This window comes from Manduca sexta, chromosome 8, assembly GCF_014839805.1.
Source record: "Manduca sexta isolate Smith_Timp_Sample1 chromosome 8, JHU_Msex_v1.0, whole genome shotgun sequence".
NCBI lineage: Eukaryota > Metazoa > Arthropoda > Insecta > Lepidoptera > Sphingidae > Manduca > Manduca sexta.
The window spans coordinates 11,314,889-11,336,177 of NC_051122.1; the positions used below are offsets into that span (position 1 = coordinate 11,314,889).

Below are 21,289 nucleotides of genomic sequence, written 5' to 3' on the forward strand. Positions count from 1 at the left end.
ATATATTCGAAATATATTATTTGGAAGAATTTTATTTTATTACGCCGATATGGCGATAGGCTTAATCAAATTATTGATATAGAATAGAATTTACGAACCACAAGTGCAGGAGATGCATCTCTACCTACCCCTTTGAAATAAAAGCGTAAACATAGATACGAAAAAGGATGTCGCAATTGAAAACATTGACATTCAACAAACGTACCAACTAATGATGTAACTGCGAACATCTAAAGAAAAACATAAATACTTTGATAACAGGAAAGATGCTGTAATCTTACCAAGTCTAGTGTCACCGACTTGCAACCAGTACCAGGTTATGCGACCGATTTAAAAATACATCATTCTTGAACTCGCACGCAATCGACTGTGCGTTTTTAATTCGCCAGGTTTATAGTTGATGAACAGGTGTTGCGCCCGTTAGGTTCAAAACGAGTTCCGATACCAATCGAGTGGTTTTAATATTATATCGATAAATACTTGGTACGTGTTGCAGGCAGTTTGCGGATTAAGTCATTTGTGTAAAGTTTTAAAATATTTTTTGCGGCTTTAAATTTTTGTTTTAGTATCGGAAGGACGACATTCATAATACTAGAGAGATACATTTTAAAGCAAACCGTTGTGATAAACTACGTTCTTTCCTTGATAAACAAGAAGAAGAAGAACTTGAAGAGGTTTTAAAACAATTTAATTTCGTCTAAAAATAACGGCTCTCAATGAAATAATATATAAATGCTAAAGCATACTAGACTCAGATATCGTTTATGAACTTTGCGAGATTTAAAAGCAATATATTTTATGAATGAACAGACGTCGTGGAGAGGCCTCACAAATCCTCATGTGATGCCCAGAAACCGTACTACGCGTTTTATAATTAATTCGATCAGTCGGCGTCTAAGAATTCCTTAAATACCTTTCGCGCCCTTTTTTATTTTCGTCATAACTAAGAAGTTTTGTTTACAAACTTCTGCGAATAGCTAAAATATGATGGTTAAACGAATTTAAATCTTATTGCGCTTAGTATAAGTTCTTACCGGAATCTTAATGCTTGGCGACGAATATAGAATGCAGTGATACTTATTCAGACGTCTTGTATAAAAGAGATGTTCCATCTATAAATATTATAAACAAAGTCCTTAAAAGCTGTCTGTCTGTACGTGATCGATTTTCTCAACATCTACTGAACGGATTTTTGTACGGTTTTTACTAAAACATATTGCAATTCTTGAAGAAGGTTTAGGTTAATAGTACATTACGGTTTTGCGTTAGTTGACTGAAAAATAACGATTACTGTTGAAGAGATCGTGAGGTTGTAAAAAATCTCGTGGGTCGGGATTTACGCGAAGAACTTTGTGACACACTGATTTATACACGGGCGAAGCCGCGCGTACAGCTAGTCTACTAGACTGTTATCTAGATGTTATCTAGATCATCACTAGGCCAGTTTTTACCGTAAGTCCACAATTTTTTTACCGAGGCGTTTACGAAAAATCCTGTTTACAAACACTCCATTGACAGCAATAAAAATCTATTAAAATTAAAAAGCCGCGATGGTTTGACACCAGCGAGGTTAACGCATCGGTTTGCGTGACTTGGCGCAGGTTCAAACCGGCGTGTGGTGGGTTTTTCTATATCCTGGTAACACTTGGGTTTATGGATATTTGTATGTAGTATTCTAGGAATATGGATAATCCAATTTTATCCTGTAACACATAGGGTACATTTTTCAATTGTCACATATTTATCCATTAATTATAATCTGACTGAATGTAAAAGTGAGGCAAATTGACATCTTTAGCAAACGAATTGTGTGACGAACTTTCCCATAATTGAAATGTTAAACAGTTATTTCTCTTTTTCCAGATCAAACAAATATCTTCAGAAGTCAGCCATAACAAGGGTGTGCGCCATCGGAGGCTTCTTCATATCTATACCAGTGTTCTTAACAGGTACGTATCTCATTTATTTTTAACAACAGAATATCAAGACATGCATAGTTTATACTAAGCGCTACGAAGACTCATAAACAATATGAAGACCAATAATTTTATATCTAAATATGCGCAGTTTTCGTCATCCTGAAAAATGAAAGTAACATATCAGAATGCCCAGTTATTTCAGCTGTTATTATGTTCTTGCAACAACAAAGCTTGTATATTACACCTTAAAGCTTAAAATAGAAAAATAAGGTAACCTAAAAGAACATATAAAACATACAACAATAAAACACCGGTCTAAGAATAGAGCATAATATGACCACAATCTTTCATAATATAAAGTACCGTTGGCAGACGAACTACTACTGTAGACAAGCGTGTATCCATGCCATTATATAGATATTTACCTACATAGTTATAGAAATAATTTGTGAGACAAGGTTTGCTGATGATTGCATATTTGTATCCGCCCGGATAGCGACCACTGTACACAAGGTGTTAAAACCCGCCATAGTGGCCCACGTATGTATGTCAAGTTGCGGGATTAGTCTATCTATACAGCTTCAACATGCCGGCATAATTGTGTCGATTGCCGATGGATAATCATCGTCATCAGCCGGCACATTATCTGGACTCCACTCCACTTACTATAGCGTGTAGTGGAATCACTTGTCATGCTCGGACAAAATATTTATAATCTATTAAAACTAATTTCTATTTAATATCCATTGCAGGCATAATACTCTACACATTCATCCAGTTCCACTCAACGCCAGCGATAGTCACGTCAGTGTTTATCGGAGTCGGGATCATATTCTGCGGGTGCGCAATGGTTCACAACGTTTTCGTATGGCAGAAAGAGAAGACGAACTTAGTAAAGGCGATACGAACGCAAGAACTAAACGCATCTACAGCGACGTCACCCAACATGAACACGTCGAATGGTGTCATTATGGGAAACGGCCATTTAAATAATACTGGGATGGGAAATCTGAGTTTCCATAGTATGACCGGAGCGCCGTATACGCATCCCATGACGCTGCTACAGCAAGGCGGCCCGTATATTATTAGGTAAGGTTATTTATCTATTTGTTTTGATACCTACGATATTTATGGTATAGCTCAAATTCTTCTTTAAACTCAATAGAAGAGATCGTAAAATAAAATAAATCATTTACATCATAGGTGTTTATGTACATCATATTTTAACGATGTCAGTTATGATTCTTAAGTTTGTTAATACTAAACAAAATACTCATTTTGCCTTGCCATTTTATCTAGTTCTAAAAATAATTATTACCACTTCGCTGATGAGTTACATCGACAGAACTGTATTTAAAGATATGGTCCTTCGAGCCGGAGTTGAATTTTTTTAAAGATATACTAAGTCAAATAGATTTACACATTTTTAACCTTCCTTAGACCACGCTAGCTAAAATTCAACATAGAAGTAAATGTCAAAAATGTAATACTTATTAAAAAAAAATCATTTCCAGACCTCCCACAAGCACGCCGCCAGGGGAGGGCGCTGCGACGCCGGGCGTCCCGCCGGCCACCGTGGACCTCAGCCACGACACGCACGAGCTCAGCACCCTCGTCTGATCCGCGACGTGTTAATCAGCTCGTCTCCAAGACACCATTGCGTCTGCCTCTAAAAGGATCGGCAGAGATACACGTTATGATTGCTAACGATTCTCTCACGTCATGCTAACCTGATTATCAAGTTCTTACAGTAATACATTGCGCTAGAACTTCGAGACGCGTTTACGCTAGCGGCAATTTTTCAGTAATTCTATACACATTAGACTCGCTGCAAGCCTTTTAAAAATTGCTTGCGGAAGTCGAGTTCTGCAAGTTTTCCTCGCTTAATAATTGATAGACAACTTTTAGAATGTCTGTTTCCTGCAAGAGTCCGGCAAGGGAACAAAGTATGCACTGATTGCTATCGGTTTTCCATAATAAAGCATAATTGTCATCTTGGACATAGATAGAACACAATTGAAATAGAAATCAAGGTCCTTACAAACTGTTGCTCAGCTTGGAAATCGCCCGATTTCCGGATAACGATTACAGCATTCGGAGTTTAAAATTCGAATCTACCAATGAGACGTGAGAGCGAGTTGCATGAATAAAATGAGGCCTTTTGATTGGCAGATGTTCGCAATAAAATGCACCGACCGTTAGTGTTCCATATTTAAATTAGTGGTGTCTATGGAAGATGATCTTTGTATAGACTGTAATGTGCCTTGTTCAGTTTAGAATATTTATTTAGATATAAATTGTTTTCTGGTCAAGCGTACTTTTAGTGGTAATTATTGTGTGTTGGTATAATAAAAATAGTTGCAACATCAAACGCAGTAAATAAAAGTGAATTATGTATGTAAGAAGTAAATTCGCCAAGAGTGAAGTTAGTTGCAAGTCCGGTTAAACCGTCTGTCATGTTAACAAGTTCGCAAATAAATTGTGAATATTTATATTGGTACAAACTAAACTACGATTGGAAACCTGTCCAAATGTTTAATTCTAGCTACACGTGAGAATTATTTATAGCATGACTGGGATAATAAAATGCCCCACCATGTGGTAAATACGGAAAAAATATATTGTACCTAGTGACAAAGTCGACTTAAAACTTTAGACTTATTCCCATTAATAATGATTCATTGTCTTGTTTAAAATGTCCACGTGACAAAATGTCACAGCGTCCTTAGATATTAATACAAAAATAACATATTTACAGAAAATATGATAATAGATTGGGTAACCATCGCATGAGCGCAAAATTATTGTATTTCCCAATGTCCGCTCTATATAATCTTACAACTCTTTGTTATGAATTATTTTCGTTTAACGACCATTTTGATAAGCCATTCCAATTTTAATATTAGATCCAATCCCGAACATAAACCAATCAAGACAATTCATTTTTAAACATGTCAAAAATAACCTATTCTGATTGGCCCATTATTTTGTATTGCCGTTGCTTTATTCACCGTTCAAATCATAGACAATATTCAAAATTAGTCTATGTCTTTTCCTACTTTGATATTGGAAAAATCATTGTTTGATAATGGAGCCACAACCTAAAAATAGAATTGATTGACCTATGGATTGAAGGGATTGGGATGGTTTATTAAAAATGGCGGTAAATCAGCTATAAAGGCTTTACTTTAAATTATTTTGTTCTTTTGTATATTGTGGTAACTGTACATATTGTTTTCTAGGTTACTTTTAACGCCTGAAATAATTGCCATGTTTTTATTATTAAGTTATTGTATTTTCAATGTTATGTAGCGTTAGAAATTCAGTTTAAAGCGTAATTGAAAGCAAACTTCGATCCTCAAAATTATTTACTTTGACAGATCGTATGGTCAGCAAAAAAGACGATTTTTTCCTGTTTGAATGTATTACAGAATCTTTAGTTGAATATTTATTTATCTTTTACTGCAAGCCATTCTATTCTTGTTTAAAGATTAAGAAAGCATTTATATCTTCATGAACATATTTTTCAATGTTGACAGCTTGTTATAAAAAAAAAACACAAATGTTCCACATATTTGATTAATTTATTGATCCTTATTTTTTAAATATACCTTTTACATCGATAGCACGAAGGAAATTCGGCATTGGTTGAGAATAAGTTACATAGACAATTCTATCTATAGCCCTGTATACGACTGTTTCGCTGCTGGGCATAAGCCTCCTCTAATGGGGGTTACATTTAATCCAATATGCATAGTAACTAAATCTATATTACCTTCGTTACTGCAGATTTTAATAAACGTCCCTTTTATCGATCGATTACGAATTTCGACTATTCAGAATATTTTTGCTTTATAAATGCTTACAAAATACCGGTTAGTTTCTCTTCGGAATCCAATCGAAGATTGGGTTCGTTTATTAAAACAGCTGTTAGAGGACACATTTATATACTGATCCAAATGCATTGGAATCCACATATGATTATTCTACATATTGTTAAAATGAAATTGCCACACTGCCACTGCACATTAGTATAACGTAAACCAAGTGTGCACGTAGCAGCAGGCATGAACTTTAGCCAGCATCCTAACGCTGTTTTTAGAACATAAAGAGTTATAACACAAAAAATAAGTCCACGTTAAATAATTGGGAAATTTTCATGGAGTTTAATTATACCAAAAGTTATCTTTACTATAAAAAATACCCATTTTTGAAAGATACCCAGTGATACCATGAAGTGTTTTTATGATTCTGACAAACTAATTTGGCGTTGGCTTTATAAATCCTTTTGGGCTTTTTAGATGACATTGCAATAATACGAATTGAAAAGGAAAAAAGATATGTTTAAAAAAAACCTACAAACGGCGACTAATTAAGAAAAAAATAGGAGAGATAAGCATAATACTAGTGTATAAAAAAACCCACCAATCACACTTTTACATTATTTTTTCTACGAAATAGCAGTCATTAAAACGACATCAAAATGTAAATTTGTATATAGTTACAGACACCTGGAGGCATATTTTATTTATTTTTTCGTTTACATTATTCTATTTTTATTTCTATACATAATTTCTTTTTATGTGGCACTAAAATAAAATTAATTTAAGAAAAAGAAATGGTTTCATTGTGTTCCCTTTACGTGACTTTGTTTACATGTTTCTGCGGTTTTCCTTGGCTCTGAAAAAGGAATAAGATAGTGACTGTCTATGCCATCTATTAATGGAAAAAAAAACGAAATGTTTACAAATACTATCGACTCATCAACTGTATCACCTTAGTGTAAACAGACTGAGAGGTGTTGTGCAAAAAAGGGTAAAAGTGTAATTGCGATTACAATTACACTAGATTACATTGGTAGATCCAGTCATTCAATAAAAATAAACAATAAGTTTTCATTTAGCTTTTTCTTTAGTAAGATTTTTCAACCATATTTTTTTTAAGATTATCCTTAAAACAGTTTAGAAAAAAAAATTCTTTATCCAATCCAAAGCTTGCCAAAGCCCTCTCATCTTATACTCAGGCAATAGTTACAAAATAGCCCCCTATCCTGGTCATTATTTAACAAAAAAATTATGGATTACCTCTTCATCCCCTGGTAAAGTCCAGTGTAATAACCGCTCATGTACCAACTGATCAGCATTGAAGATACCGCCTGCTCCTCGGAATCTGAGCGGTTGTGTGCTGAGAACGACATCGGAGGAGGAGGCATCGGCATCTCCATTGAACCTAACTGTGAACAATGACAAAGGCTTATCTTCAGTCAGCTATAAACGAAAGCTGAACAAACTCTAAACTTGAAATCATCTATACAGGTTAAGTATAATAGATCCATTTATTTAATTTTTGTCTATAATGAAATTAACCCAAATATGAGTTCAACTTATTAAAGAAAAAAAGTTTTAGCCAAGGTCACAAAATTATTACAGATTTGAAGTTTTGAATTTGTTTAGATACTTTTGTGGCTGGCTGTTCGTTGTCAACATGAGTTAAGATTAGAGTTTGTTTTAAAATGCATGTTCAGTTTTGCTATCAGCTGAGATACTATCAAATTGAAGTCAGCATCTTAGCACAGACTGGACAGTTGCCCCATCCACAATCTATCTAATATGATTATATTTGTTGTTGTGTAATATATAAATTTGCGTGCTGTGGTCTCCTATAATTGAAGAGGCACGTCACATTGTTAATTGTACAAATACTACGACATTGTAATTTATTATATGCCATGTATCCTTCGTTGGAGGTTCTTAAATAAATAAATAAGGTGACTACAGATAAAATGATTTCCAATGGTTTGCAAACTGCTAGCTTATTAGTACAAATAAGTAATGCATGAATATTTATCTAGACTGACTATCCAAGTAACTAGTGACCTAGCAAATATGTTTATAGTTTTATCTACTTACATTCCTTAACATTGATATATTTGGCATTGGTAGAGGCATATCAGGTAGTTCAAATCCGCCCATATTCTTTGAATGTTTCTTCTTTTTCTTTGATGTTTTCTTAGTTGGGAATGACCTATCTGAAATAAAAGGTTTTTGTGGCATTAAACCTAATTTACAAGTATTTGCCTAAAATACACAAAAAATTGTGTAATTTTGAAACTAATAATATATTGAGAAATTATTTCGCTTACTTAGCCTAGATTGAAGTTCGCTAACGCTCACCTTCGCGTAGGCGGTATAAAAAAAATAAAAAGTAGACAAAAAAAAAACAATGCAATTTAATGAAAATAGTTTTCAAATTGCTAGCTACTGAGTAAAGTTATTTGACTTCGCATTAAAAATACTCTGTATTACAATTGTTTTAGATTACTTAGGCTTTAACCAAGTAACATTGGTATTTAATTAATTACAAGAATATTGTAAATAAATTTCATATTTTTTTTTGTTTTTCTAGATAGGGTCAATGTTACTTACTAAAGTCAATTGTTACCCAAAACAATAGTAATATAAATTATCTGGAATATTTCAAATACTAGCAATCTAATATAAAATATTATGTAATTCCAACAAGTGTAATGTAAATTAGTATAAAAGTATCATATCATGTAATTAAAAAAAATGATAAGCCCTTTAAAATTTGACTTTGTATACCAGTGCTTCCAGGACTTGGGATTCTATCACTGCCGTATTCCATCCTATCTAAATTTGGAGACTGACTGCCAAAGCCATCATCTGTCTTCTCATTAAGTGCTTGTTCCATTTGACGAGCCCTCTCATCATTACCTAGCGTTGGCTTCAATGTATTTATAGAGACTAGTTCGGAATTTTCATAACCTGAAAGATAGAGTAAGAAATTATATGGTGCAGTGATGACTGGCTCGGTGGCGTAGTTGTACTGCATAAGCAGTATATCAGCGCTCCAAGGTCCTGGGTTCGAATCCCGGGTTAGACAAAGTGATTTTCAGGTATTTCTGCTCAGTATCAGCCCAGAGTCTGGAATTTGTATGCGATATTGCGATAGGCTCACCCCCTATTACATCATGGGATGGAACACATCAAAAGAGGGTGCCCTGCTTGCACATCTCCATATCTTTTTGGGGATGTGTTGTCTTTGTTGAGTCACTAAAGTCTAGCAAATATGATAAAGTTTAATAAGGTTATTTTGTAGTGTCTGTGATTTTGAATTTAAAAGCTGCACCAAAAATCTATGCTTTACTCTAGTTTAAATCTAGGCATTAAAATGGTTGTCATTGCTACATTGCTAGTGGTGGAAATCACTATGAAGTTACTTACCTATGAATCTAACTATGCACTCTTCATCATCAAACATTTTAAGCACATAGGCTTCGTATTCCAGGCCATCGCCATCATAGATGGCACGGCAGGGCATGCCTACCTTCCATTCTGTGCCTTTCTTCTTTGACGATGATGGTTTACTTGAAGATTTGTTTTTCTTGCCTTTCTTTTCTGGACCAATATATAATTTTGCTACATTTAGAAATATGTTTCAGCAATTTTTTACATAATTTTGTTTCAACATGAAACAAGACTTTAAGGAGAAATATTTGTATATTGGGTAGTTAGACATGTTACTTTGAATGTTAAAATTATACAATAGGTGTAGAGTTGTTTGTGTTTTTGATGGTAATGTATGGGAGTCACAATTCTAGCTATAATGAAACTCCAAAGATGGCACTGAATATATTATGTATTTCAAAACTCCAGAGTATGTTTAATACACAGTGGCGTACTTAGATGGTAATAATAACAAATAGTAAGACGTACTAATTAAACAAAGGTGTATGTTACTTTTATATGGGAGGTATAGTGTGACACAGCGTTCTCGCACAACTACACACGTGCACTTACATAGCTGCGCAAGTGTGTGTGTCCCAACAATAGGCAAACGAAAAATACTATAAAATGTACAAAAAACTTTGAACAAATCAAATTATTTATTAAATGTTTGTTTGCACTATACTTTTCAGTCATTCTAGATGAATACTTAATGTGACCTAAGTATATAAACCATTTTTATAGTGTAAAACTAATTTTACTAATATTATGAATACTTATTATAAATTGTTGGAAGTTTGTAAAAAGCCGACAGAAACTGTTACAGATTTGAATAATTTTTGGCACAGAAAATATATAATTGAATTATGTGTTTTAGGCAATAGTTAATGCCGGAAATCACAAATGCGATTCGTGATATTTAATTACACCTATTAATGCAACGTTATTACTCCATTATTGAACTAACCTGGTTTGCCGACCTGCGTGTTTGTAGCCATGGCAATACGCTTGGCCACCTCCGCGTTGGCCATTTTCAATGCTTTGTCGTATGCATCATTCAGCTTCTTATCATCCCAAATGTTCTCGTCTTCTTCCCCATCGGACTCCGACTGGAAATCGAAAGAAACATCAAATCCAATTCTTGGCATTACCACTACTTAATTGTTGAACACTTACATCAACCATTCCTTTGACGTAAAGAATTTCACTTTGAGACATTTTATACACTTTTTATTTTTTTAATTACACACCAATTTATTTTTATGAACTTAGAATTTTAATTTGAATTTATTTGAATAAGAGATTTAAATACACGACGGTGTGGATTTTGTTTTTTCTGTCAACTGACAGTTGACAGTTTGCTTTAACGTCAAAAATTGCGTTTTATTATTCTTCTATTGGCATATCATCTTGGTCTGGCATTTGGGAGTATATTATAAGAGGCTGAGAGGAGATTGGATTCCCTAGTAGTGAAATACTTTGAATTGTAATAAATAGAGTAATTTAGTATAATTTGCCACTGTATTATACTATAAGAGGCAGTAGACAGGAAGGTACAGGATTCGATGGATATGCTTATGCTGGGTAACACTTATTTGGGATTTTTTAATCTTGATTTGCGAAAAAGACGGTTATAACCTCTAAGCCAATTGAATTTGCTATAATACCTTTTCATAGCATACTTACATTAAAATGTATTGTATTACATAAAATTGGAGTGGAATACAAGTAAGCAGATATACGGGGAATACTATGATAACACGAAATTACTTTTATCACAGAAAACACGAATTACTGAGAACAGTAGTATTCCGAAAAAGAATCACATGGGCGATATCACATAGGTACTTAAATGTTCGATATCACGGGTATAATTTCTAAAATAAAATAAAACTTGCTTAGTAACCAACAATTAAAGACGCAAGAGGTATTTTAAAGTATTACTTAACCCGTAAGCTTTCAAAAAAAGTAAAGAAGTAAGTTTCAGACATCGTGTAAAATCCATAATCCTTAAATATCAAATATAAATAAATTCATATCAGAAATATTACGAATACCGACTAAGTACTTATATTTTTAGAACTATTACTGGCTTCGAATACAATATCTAAATTTCAAGCTTGTTACTAATCACAACAACAAGACACTGTATATGCAAATCCGCTAAAAGTTCTTCGCATACTAATGTCAAAATGTATGTTATTAAAACACGACGACGTAATTTGAACAACGCATACGTAATATTGAGAATTTTTTGTTCTTTGAGAGGAAATTAATTTCCTGAATGCGAGATCGCAAGAAACAACGCTAGACCGCATATGAAACTTGTAGAGGGGAATAAAATAGGACAACGCTTTGTGTTTTGCATTTATAACTATGATTTTTTTTTTACTTCTTTTGTAAATTATTGGACGTTCCAGTAACAAAAATTATTTGCCTGTATTTTACAAATTACAACTCTTATAAATGTTTTATTCTCTACATATGAATTTCGTTTTTAAATTGTCTAATTAAAAATAAGGTTACCGCGCTGTTTTGGTAAGGGCACTGCCTTAAATTATTCTCCTTAGGTCTATCAAAATACATGTTTAACAATTGAAAATAGATAAATAAGGTGATAAGTTTTTTACCTATAATGTTAGGTTCGAAATAATCTTGATACACTCATCCTTACTTATTTATATCAATTTGATGAGAAAAACTCCTTAGATGGTTGATTACATTATGCTTACAAATATACTATATTATAGATTTCATCACATAGTATATCGAAGATCTTCATTCTGTTTGGTCCAAATTCTTATATGTGCTTGTGGAATGTAAATATGAAATCGGCTCCCGTGAGAAACAATTGAATGTTTTAATTTATTTTAAAATAAATAGCGAGCGTCCGAAGCCGCGAGCAACAAATGTAATTTAAAATTGGTTATTTCAAGATAAATGCCTACCCCATATTATGTAAGAGTATCTAAAAGACTTAATATTATTAATACGAGCAATGTCATATTCCTCAACAGTCGTTTTATGATGGCTTGCGTAATTGCTTATTCATGCTTCATTAACTGATCCAATATTGAAGGAAGGAAGCACGTGAGATAGCAGCCCTTCTATCTCTTAATAAAAACCTTTACGACTAATGTGGGGTAACAAGGAAGGTCGCTAATGATCAGTGCAATTAATTTACCTATTACGAGGTTTTAATTATCTGCTGGTATTAAGCTCTTTTATTTATGTGTGTTATGTGATGTTGATGCGAACACGACTCAATGACAATGTATATAAAGTTTGATTTTGAGTAAAACGAAATAATTGACAAAAAAAAATGCATGGAATGCTTTATATTTTTATGTTTGGGTGTTAATATTAATAACAAACACCATATTTAGAATACTGCTTCACGAGTGATTAGGTGTAAATTGAAATAATATATCATATAAATTTTATGAATCCAGGTGGAATTGCATTACAATACCTTTTGTTGAAAATTAAAAGACGATTAATTTAAATGTGGAACCTCGCTGTTCAAACCGTTAATAAACTACGATTATTGATTATTATCTTATTGCTAAAAATGCTAAGAAAATTTCCAAGATAGAATTACTGATTCTTTTATAAAGCCTAAATATCGCCTCGACGCGATGAAGTAGAATTTTTGCGTGGATCATGACACATTTCAACATAATCCAGCAAAAATGTATGAAAGGAATAAATCAAATCGGCATTAGTAACCGAATTACAGAACAAGTCACCCGTGAACATCGCAGAAGAGGAAAACGTCAGATGACAGAACATTTCAGCAATATTTAGTAGCGGGCTTCGCAAATCTGTTCATAACACAGATTTCATTCAGATCCATTGGGCTGTGTCGACGAGATATTAACGCAAGACGCTTCTGAGTATGTATTTCGTGTTTTCTTGTGACGCTTATAATTATCTAGGTCGCGCCGTTAATGAATATTACATTATCAATCTGCATATGTTTTCATCCAAGTGAAAATGCCTGATTATAATATCATTCAGATTCTTTCACAAAAAAGGAAATACAAAGCAAGTCTCATAACCAATACATTTTTATTGTTTTGTATATTTGTTGATTGTCTCGGTGGCGTAGTTGGAATTGTATACAGTACGAGAACAACTACCGTGCTGAGGTCATGGATTCGTATCCCGGGTCTGGCCAAAAAAATTGATTGGGTTTTTCCATCTTAAAAAAATTACTCAGTCGTAGCTCGGACTTAGGAAGTTGGCGGTATGGATACCTCCGTGCTTCGGATATCACGTAAAGCCCTCAGTCTTGCACCTCATCCCTCTTTCGGGTCATGTCGGATTATCGTCTCACCGGACTGTGTGAGTGAAGGAACCGAGAGTGCACCTATGTATTACATGCCTTTGCACTATAATATCTACTTCATACTGTGCAGATCTTCGTTGAGATTGGCCGCCAGACCGAAATTTGGTTAGGTAGGAATCATTCATATTTTTGTCATGAAAATAAAGATATACTGGGTCTTAAAATAAATAATTGAACTAGATAAAATAATAAGTCAGAAGGTAATGAAATTGTAAGGAATTTTAATTTAACTACCTACCTTTCATCCTAATTTGACGTCAAAAATACGTTTAAATCCTTCTAGTCCTGATGTACTTATCATAATTTAGCCAATACTCAAAATGATACAAGATTTATCTACTTATACAAGTGCTAAGTACACGAATTGGTCTCGATTTTGATAATTCTAGAATCTCTAATTTTGTAAAGCTACGTTATAGAAATATTAAAAGACTTTTTTGCACCATCCATCAGGTAAATTTCATTAGTTTTATCACGTCTTGAAAGTAATCTATTCATTGGTTTTAGTTACTTGCTATTAAGAAAAGAGAATTGGGTAATATGGCATACTATAAAACAAAATTATAATGCTTATTGGTGAGATCGAAGCTTCAAACTTACAATTTAATTCAAAGATAGCTTATCATCCACTGTGCCACGCCATTGCGCAACGGAGGCTTTTACAGGAATGACGAATTAACTTTAATATTTTGCAAGTTTTACATAGATAATCTTTCTTTTAATAATATTGGATGGCTTATACACTTTGCAGCTTTTAATTTATTATGACATTGAAATATTCCAACCGTAAGTATGTAAGTGCTGTGTTATTGGATTGTAATAAAAAGTTTCCCCAAGATTCCCCTCTCGAAATCTATGACTTCAGATAATATGTTGCACTTGCATAATGCATTTAGATAAACAAAACGTTTAGTGGCGCTAGAGGACTACGGCGGGAATTTATACTACGGGAAATTGGAAAACTGGCGAAATTTTCAGTTTAACCAAGAGTTAATAGCCCATCTATCAAAATTGAAAACGCAGTATCATTCATCAATCAGAGAATATTTTCGAAGGTATCGATTTTATTTGTGAAATAGTTCTTGATTATCAGAGTAAGGTACTTGTTTGATATTGATACAAATGTTTGTTTTCAATAAAAATCTGGACAGTTTTAATTGAATGTAATACCATGTAAAACTTAGGGCGTCTACGATCGATCGATAAAACGCATTGGCGTGAAAAGTGATTCGTTTTAACAAAAGAACACACCTTGCTATCATATATTTTGTATTTCTGCGCAGAGAAGTTTCATCATGCCGAAATGCAAGCCTAATGTGGAAAAATCAAAGGATGAGGCTGAAGATTCGAATGTAGAGAAAGGTCGAATACCTGTCCGAATTGGGAGAAGGAAGAGAATAGGACATATGAACAAAATGTTACCTAAAAATGGGAACGACGACATGCATAACTTATCAGACATATTTCAGAAAATGTTAAAATTCTATATGACCCCTGTGAATCAGCAACCAGCCAAGCCTCCAGCAACCAAACCACTGACATTGTTCGTCTCCAATATACCCACAGCTTGGAGTTATGATGAAGTCAAACAATTCATAGAAAAAGAGGTAAGATAATTTATAACATCAAGTAATACCTAAAGTACCTTCTATACACCACTATATAAGTAGTTACATAATACAGATATTTTATTTCATTTTATTATAATAGTTGAGTAATTATAGGGTAAGATCATACCTTATAAAAGAAACACCTCAATTCAGATTAGTATGGTAATGTGTTGTACTTTTTCATGACTTGATGTTAAGTTCCATAGTCTGCCATTATTTAAAAACCTTTTTCACTAGAATACTAAGCTGCTTGCGGAAAGAACATGCAGTATAGACAGGATCCAATAAACACCCTACTACTTAATAGCCTGTGACTTAAACAGTAGCAATGTGTACGATCTATCATAAAATGTCTGCTTTGCTATTGTGAAAAACATATTCAAATAACGTACCTCTATCTATCCAAGTGGTTCTCAGAACCAAGTTATAAAAAAACAAAGCAACATTTAAAGACTATCCGATGCTTGCCTGTAATAGAATCTGTTAGGACAAACTGGGGCAAGCATTTTAATACATCAAGTGCAGAACTGCAAGTTACTTGAAATACTAGTCTGAGTACCTTGAATAAGTAGGGTATAGTGGGAATGTTAAATCTCCACCGAAAGCAATAACTAAAAATGTAAAAAAAAAACTAAATTGAAATTATGTTTTGAGTTATTTTTCCGTCCTGAAGATAATTTGTTCATTTCCAGTCCTACTTCTCTCTTGTCTTTGGGATCTTGTCCTAGATAATGCAACTATACAGCTTTTATATGACCTGCTACTGACAATGTTTCATTAATAATACTAGAAATAAAACAACAACCATTATTGATATTGATATCAACATAAAATATTTTTTTTTTGAGTAAAAAGACAAAAGATAACTGAAACATGCTATTTTATGTGTAGGCTTCACACTTCCTAATATTAAGAATAACATACCTTATATGTATGTATATAAAATGCAAATTAGATTGTAATATATTGTATTCCTTTTGTTGCAGTGTGGCAGCATTCAAGAGGTGGAACTTATGAAATCACAAGGTCCTGTTGGAACCGTTAAGGTTAAATTCTTCACTCACATTCAGCTAATCATAGCTAAACACGAATTGGTCGAGAAGGAAATTGATGGAAGAAAATTAACTGTTGATGATGGTAATAATAAACTTGAGATACCATGTTTTAAGAAAAAAGTGTCGTAATCATTTTTAGAGTATACTCATGTATGGTAAATTAGTAAATCATAGTAAGTAAGAACATTTGTTTGGGAATAATACTAATTATGCTTCTTTATATAGTGCATTTGCAAGCAAAAGTTTTTTCTGGAAGTAGTCATATAATTGTTACCTTATATTAATTATTGGCCTTGTAAGTCCTACAGCAAACTTGAGAACACATGACCTTTCACATGAACTATCCTCAATTCAGGTAATTGAACCTGCTTCTTGTGGGTTATTAATGGACATAGCCATATTGGTGTGTTATTGTGTTTTTATTGCTTTTTAAATATGAAATGTATGATTTATATGTTTTAGTGGACATAATTAATTAGTAAAGTGATTTATTTGTAAGTTTGTAATATAAGTTTGTCTAATAAAATATTAGGTACAAAATAATTTGTTTGACTAATGTTAACAAATTTGTAAGTTTATAATAATTTTTTTGCAGAGAAAGTAGAGGGAGAAAGTAATGTGGTACATCCGTCTCCCAGGTATGTGGTTATGTTATATTTATATTTATTTTTTATTTTAGAAAGGATAATTTTGATCCCATCTGTTCTTTTATTTATATGTTGAGCATTATCCAGAACGTCTCATAAAAGTATTAAAAAACTCAATTGAAGATACCATTAGGAATTATTTAATATGATGTATTATTATTATAAAGATATGGATTTTGTTTTTTTTTTAATGGTACTCTATTAGGAGCTACAATTTCGCTTAATACTAAGTTACATTTTATTCGTATTGGGTGAGGGGGGAGGACGATTTTCCACTATTTGATTGCTTTTGATTGGCGGTTATAATTTTATTCAAGGTTTCTTTAAAGAAGATACCTAATTTTTTTTGTATTTGTGAATAGGCCGTTTAGGCCGAGGCCTAGGGGGCGGCATATTATAAAGTAGGGGGGTTGAAATTGGGGACCTTTTTTGCTTCCTTGAATTAGGACGACCTGTATGCGGACACGGGATATGCGAGGCGGTAAAACCGGTCTACTTAAAGATATTACGAATCTGGCAAAGGTACAAAGGAGATGTCCAAAAACGGTTTTTTATTCGACAAAGAATTTGACCTAGATAGTGTATATACGTGAATAGAACTTTTAAAAATTAGCTTATTGAAATTAATAATTTAATTTCAATGACCTCCGTGTTTGAGATTTTTTAATGTTATTTTAGTTAAAAATTACACTTAAAATTAATGCTTACGAATTGTTAACAAATAGTTTATTTGTCCCTAAGAATAACCGCGAATGACAGTGTCATTTAGATATAATAGAGAAAGTCAATAAAGAAGACTTTCGTTCGTAGCTACTAGAACACAGAATACTAAAGAAGTAGTCTGTGTTCCCCACTTCCTCGGATGCCCTCGCGATAGTTGTATTTTTGTGCTCGATCTTTACATCGAATACACGGATGACATTTTTGCAAGCTTATTTACCTGATTAGCAGCCCGTTGCAAGAATCCAGAAAATCACAATAAGTATGTAATTTGGAAATCAGGCATAAGCCTGATACGTTGTACACTTAGACAATATACAGTATACTCTTGTTCAAATTTAGAGGAACGTTATAAATATGGTGGTTATTAAATATTTTACCGTGAACTATGAAGTAAGCAAACGCACGGATAGTTTGTTGAGAACTGTTTTTTTTTAAATCGCACTGTATTAATTACAACTACCCGCATACAAAAATTGTAATATAGAAGCAATGTTATCTATATCTATACTCTATACTATTATATAAAGCTGAAGAGTTTGTTTGTTTGTTTGTTTGTTTGAACGCGCTAATCTCAGGAACTACCGGTCCAAACTGAAAAATTCTTTTTGCGTTGGATAGCCCTTTGTTCGTGGAGTGCTATAGGCTATATATCATCACGCTATACCCAATAGGAGCGGAGCAGTAATGGCTGATCTCAGGAACTACCGGTCCAAACTGAAAAATTCTTTTTGCGTTGGATAGCCCTTTGTTCGTGGAGTGCTATAGGCTATATATCATCACGCTATACCTAATAGGAGCGGAGCAGTAATGGCTAATCTCAGGAACTACCAGTCCAAATTGAAAAAATATTTTTGCGTTGGATAGCCCTTTGTTCGTGGAGTGCTATAGGCTATATATCATCACGCTATACCTAATAGGAGCGGAGCAGTCATGGCTAATCTCAGGAACTACCAGTCCAAATTGAAAAAATATTTTTGCGTTGGATAGCCCTTTGTTTGTGGAGTGCTCTTATTTATACATCATCACGCTATGACCAATAGGAGCGGAGCAGTAATGAAACATGTTGCAAAAACGGGGACAATTTATTAGTTTTGAGAGCGTCCGTTGCGTGCGCTGCGTAAACGGTTAAAGTTATGCAACAATGATGTATAACGGGATTGTTCCTCTTAAAAAGTTCTAAAAAATATATTATAAAACAAAGTCCCCCGCTGCATCTGTCTGCCTGAACGTGTTGAACTCAAAAACTACCCAACGTATTAAGATGAAATTTGGTATGGAGACAGTTTGAGACTCCGGGAAGAACATAGGGTCCCGGGCCTTAAAACTTTAGCCTGAAAAATTTTATAACGCGGGCGGAGCCGCGGGAAACGCTAGTAGATAATAAAGCGTAAAGTTTACTGGGACGTAATGAAGGAAGGAATGAGACAAAGAGCAAGAATATTACAACACAAGAAGGTACGTTAGCAAAAATGATTGATGATATCTATTTATCCTAACTAGGATGTGGCTAACTTGTGTTTACCGTCCCAGTCGAGATATAAAATTCTACAAATGAATAATAACTTTAATAAATTATACTGGGCTACTTCCTAATGGTACGTTTGGCATTGATAGTTCAGCCACCTTTCCCGCCGTTTTCTGAACTACTTTTGGCGACATTGCATCGAGATCACGTTGGCAATTAAGGCGATGGCGGACTCCATCCGGCCTCAGAAGAAAGATTCCCTAGATTGAAGAACAATCTAGGGAATTCTAAAATTGACAAAAAATATTTTATTCAGATAAGTATGCTTATTTCGTACTTAAAACATTGTTACGTAATTTAAAAAGTTATTATTCAATTATGTCCCACGTGCGATGAAATCTGAATGGTGTAATTCAAATAAAATTATAAACATTAAACGCTGAGTTTATTTATGAAACCGCACGTTTCTGCTAAATCTGGCAACACTGATGTACGGTGTTGTTACAAATAATTTATAGATATAGATGGCTTTCTTTGCTAGTTTTCTTGAGTGTTATTTTTCGAATATTCATTTATGTATTTTATTTATAAAAGTTCATCGTAATAGCCAAATATGAGCTGACAGTGTCAATGTTATAAATCGTTTATTGCAAGAATTTTGGAATATTGTAAGTAGAAAATAACCTGATTCGTTAACTGGATGGTGTAGACTGCAGAGTGAAAAATATAGACTATAGAAGCAATAATTGATAGATTCATCAAGCAGCAGTGTGTAGTAGTCACGTTCCGGTTTGAACTGAATGAAGAACTTTGTAGCCAGTGCAACTACTGGAAATAATAAGACTTAACATCTCATGTCTCAGGATGGCGAGTGCAGTAGAATACCAAACAATACTTTGTAATTTTAGTTGTTGGATGGTGTTTCTACTGTTTATGGGCGGTCGTATTGCTTACCATCAGGCGAACGGCAAGCTTATCTTGTTAGTCACAGTAAAAAAAAGGAAGAGTCCCCTATACGTGTGCTGCTCATAGTGAGAAAACTGTCCAGGTATCCCGAGCAAAGTGACTGTGCGGTTGTGTAAATGTCGTTGATGCTAACTGCTCCAGAGCAGAGGATTTTCATCGGTGACTATAAAATCTAGTGAACCTTGCTTGTGGGTTATGACTTTCTTTATTTCTCTGTAATTTTCGCTAATGATGAGATCTCGTTTTACCGTATGATAGTAACTGGAGATGACGTCCAGAATACTTCGTAGGTGGATTTAATTGTACCAATGAGTTTGCTGTTCAGAAAGTTTGGAAATGATTTAATGCAATGTCAGAATAGACGGAACAATGTGTTGCTGTTTTGATTATTCAGTGCAAGTTGCAGGAACAAGGAGGATGACAGGAGAGGTCGTGTTAGAACAAAAATATTTTGTTGAGGGTATTTGTGGCGTGACTTGCAATTTTTGCTATAAAAGAACCGTGTTTGAGGCAGTTGATATTGACTTTCGTATCGGTCTGTTTGCTGGTGATATCTTCGTTGTATTTCAGTAAAATAGGTTGTGGTCTTTTTAATTTTAAACTGGTTCTGTTCCGATATTCAAAGAATTTCACACTCTCGTAACTATTATTACATATAAGGTCAGGAAAGACGGATTTGCCTCCGCAGAGAGAATAGGGTTGTTCCGTCTATGGGGCATATCCGTCTCTTTGAAATAACGGGTGTTCTAAATTAAGGTTAGCTATTATAGCAATACTGCTTAAATAATTAAAAAACCCCTTTAAGCAATAGGTTTCATTTGCTTTTAAAAATAAAGTTATATGTTTTGATAACGTTATAACTTTATGACCCTCGGCTGTACTCGCATATACCTACTATAAAAAGAGTAACCGATAGTTAATGTGTCGAAAATTCTCTTACATGTAAATAAAGTTATTACATAAGCATTTTATTTTTAAATAACAGGACAGATGGGACAAATGTCTATTACAAAAACGTGGACAGTAATAAGGAACCAATTGAATTTAATGTGTGCAAAGAAAAATAGACTGTCGACAAAATAGATAACCAAATGAATTTTATCTAATTATTTTTGTTAGGATTATTAATCTTATGAGTAACTGCCGCGGTGCGTATGTCTCGGGTTTTAGTCTCGAGTGAAGCAAAGTGATATTACATAATGTGACGGAATACGCACGACGAAAATTGGGTGTACCCATTGCGTCTCTGTCTTCCCCTTCGAGCGTGAGTGTGTGTGATATATAAGTAATTTACATTACAATTAAT

General features: G+C 33.7%; 3 protein-coding genes across 7 annotated transcripts in view; 2 read left to right on the forward strand and 1 right to left on the reverse strand.

Moving 5' to 3' along the window:
- Positions 1-6,031, forward strand: part of LOC115440872 — a 43,437-nt gene extending 37,406 nt beyond the window's left edge. The window contains exons 2-4 of the mRNA XM_030165366.2: positions 1,864-1,949; positions 2,672-3,008; positions 3,434-6,031. Coding sequence (XP_030021226.2) covers positions 1,864-1,949; positions 2,672-3,008; positions 3,434-3,539 — 529 coding nt within the window. The 3' untranslated portion in view covers positions 3,540-6,031. The remainder of the gene's footprint in view (positions 1-1,863; positions 1,950-2,671; positions 3,009-3,433) is intronic.
- Positions 5,485-17,977, reverse strand: LOC115440873 (survival motor neuron protein). Of its 5 annotated transcripts, none has more exons than XM_037436405.1 (7): positions 17,770-17,977; positions 10,134-10,275; positions 9,164-9,358; positions 8,522-8,704; positions 7,829-7,947; positions 7,004-7,152; positions 5,485-6,599 (listed from the first exon to the last, which is right to left on the reverse strand). In XM_037436405.1, the coding sequence occupies exons 2-7, from the start codon at positions 10,195-10,197 to the stop codon at positions 6,572-6,574; spliced, it is 738 nt and encodes a 245-aa protein (XP_037292302.1). In that variant the 5' UTR covers positions 10,198-10,275; positions 17,770-17,977; the 3' UTR covers positions 5,485-6,571. The 5 variants fall into 5 exon arrangements, with proteins under 5 accessions (XP_037292302.1, XP_037292303.1, XP_030021229.2 ...); XM_037436406.1 differs by having other exon boundaries at positions 9,164-9,337; positions 17,770-17,975; XM_030165369.2 differs by having other exon boundaries at positions 17,930-17,946.
- Positions 14,443-16,905, forward strand: LOC115440896. The gene is made up of 4 exons (XM_037436575.1): positions 14,443-14,616; positions 14,801-15,124; positions 16,114-16,264; positions 16,778-16,905. The coding sequence occupies exons 2-4, from the start codon at positions 14,813-14,815 to the stop codon at positions 16,903-16,905; spliced, it is 591 nt and encodes a 196-aa protein (XP_037292472.1). The 5' UTR covers positions 14,443-14,616; positions 14,801-14,812.
- Positions 17,978-21,289: the final 3,312 nt, after the last annotated feature.

Excerpts from the sequence above, each read along its gene's own strand:
- LOC115440873 (XM_030165367.2), bottom strand. The coding sequence starts at position 10,384 with ATGTCTCAAAGTGAAATTCTTTACGTCAAAGGAATGGTTGAT. Across the intron at positions 10,276-10,342 it reads ACGTCAAAGGAATGGTTGAT|TCGGAGTCCGATGGGGAAGA; the intron begins GTAAGTGTTCAA and ends TTCGATTTCCAG. Across the intron at positions 8,705-9,163 it reads GTGCATAGTTAGATTCATAG|GTTATGAAAATTCCGAACTA; the intron begins GTAAGTAACTTC and ends TCTATCTTTCAG.
- LOC115440896 (XM_037436575.1), top strand. The coding sequence starts at position 14,813 with ATGCCGAAATGCAAGCCTAATGTGGAAAAATCAAAGGATGAGGCTGAA. Across the intron at positions 15,125-16,113 it reads AACAATTCATAGAAAAAGAG|TGTGGCAGCATTCAAGAGGT; the intron begins GTAAGATAATTT and ends CTTTTGTTGCAG. Across the intron at positions 16,265-16,777 it reads AAAATTAACTGTTGATGATG|AGAAAGTAGAGGGAGAAAGT; the intron begins GTAATAATAAAC and ends ATTTTTTTGCAG.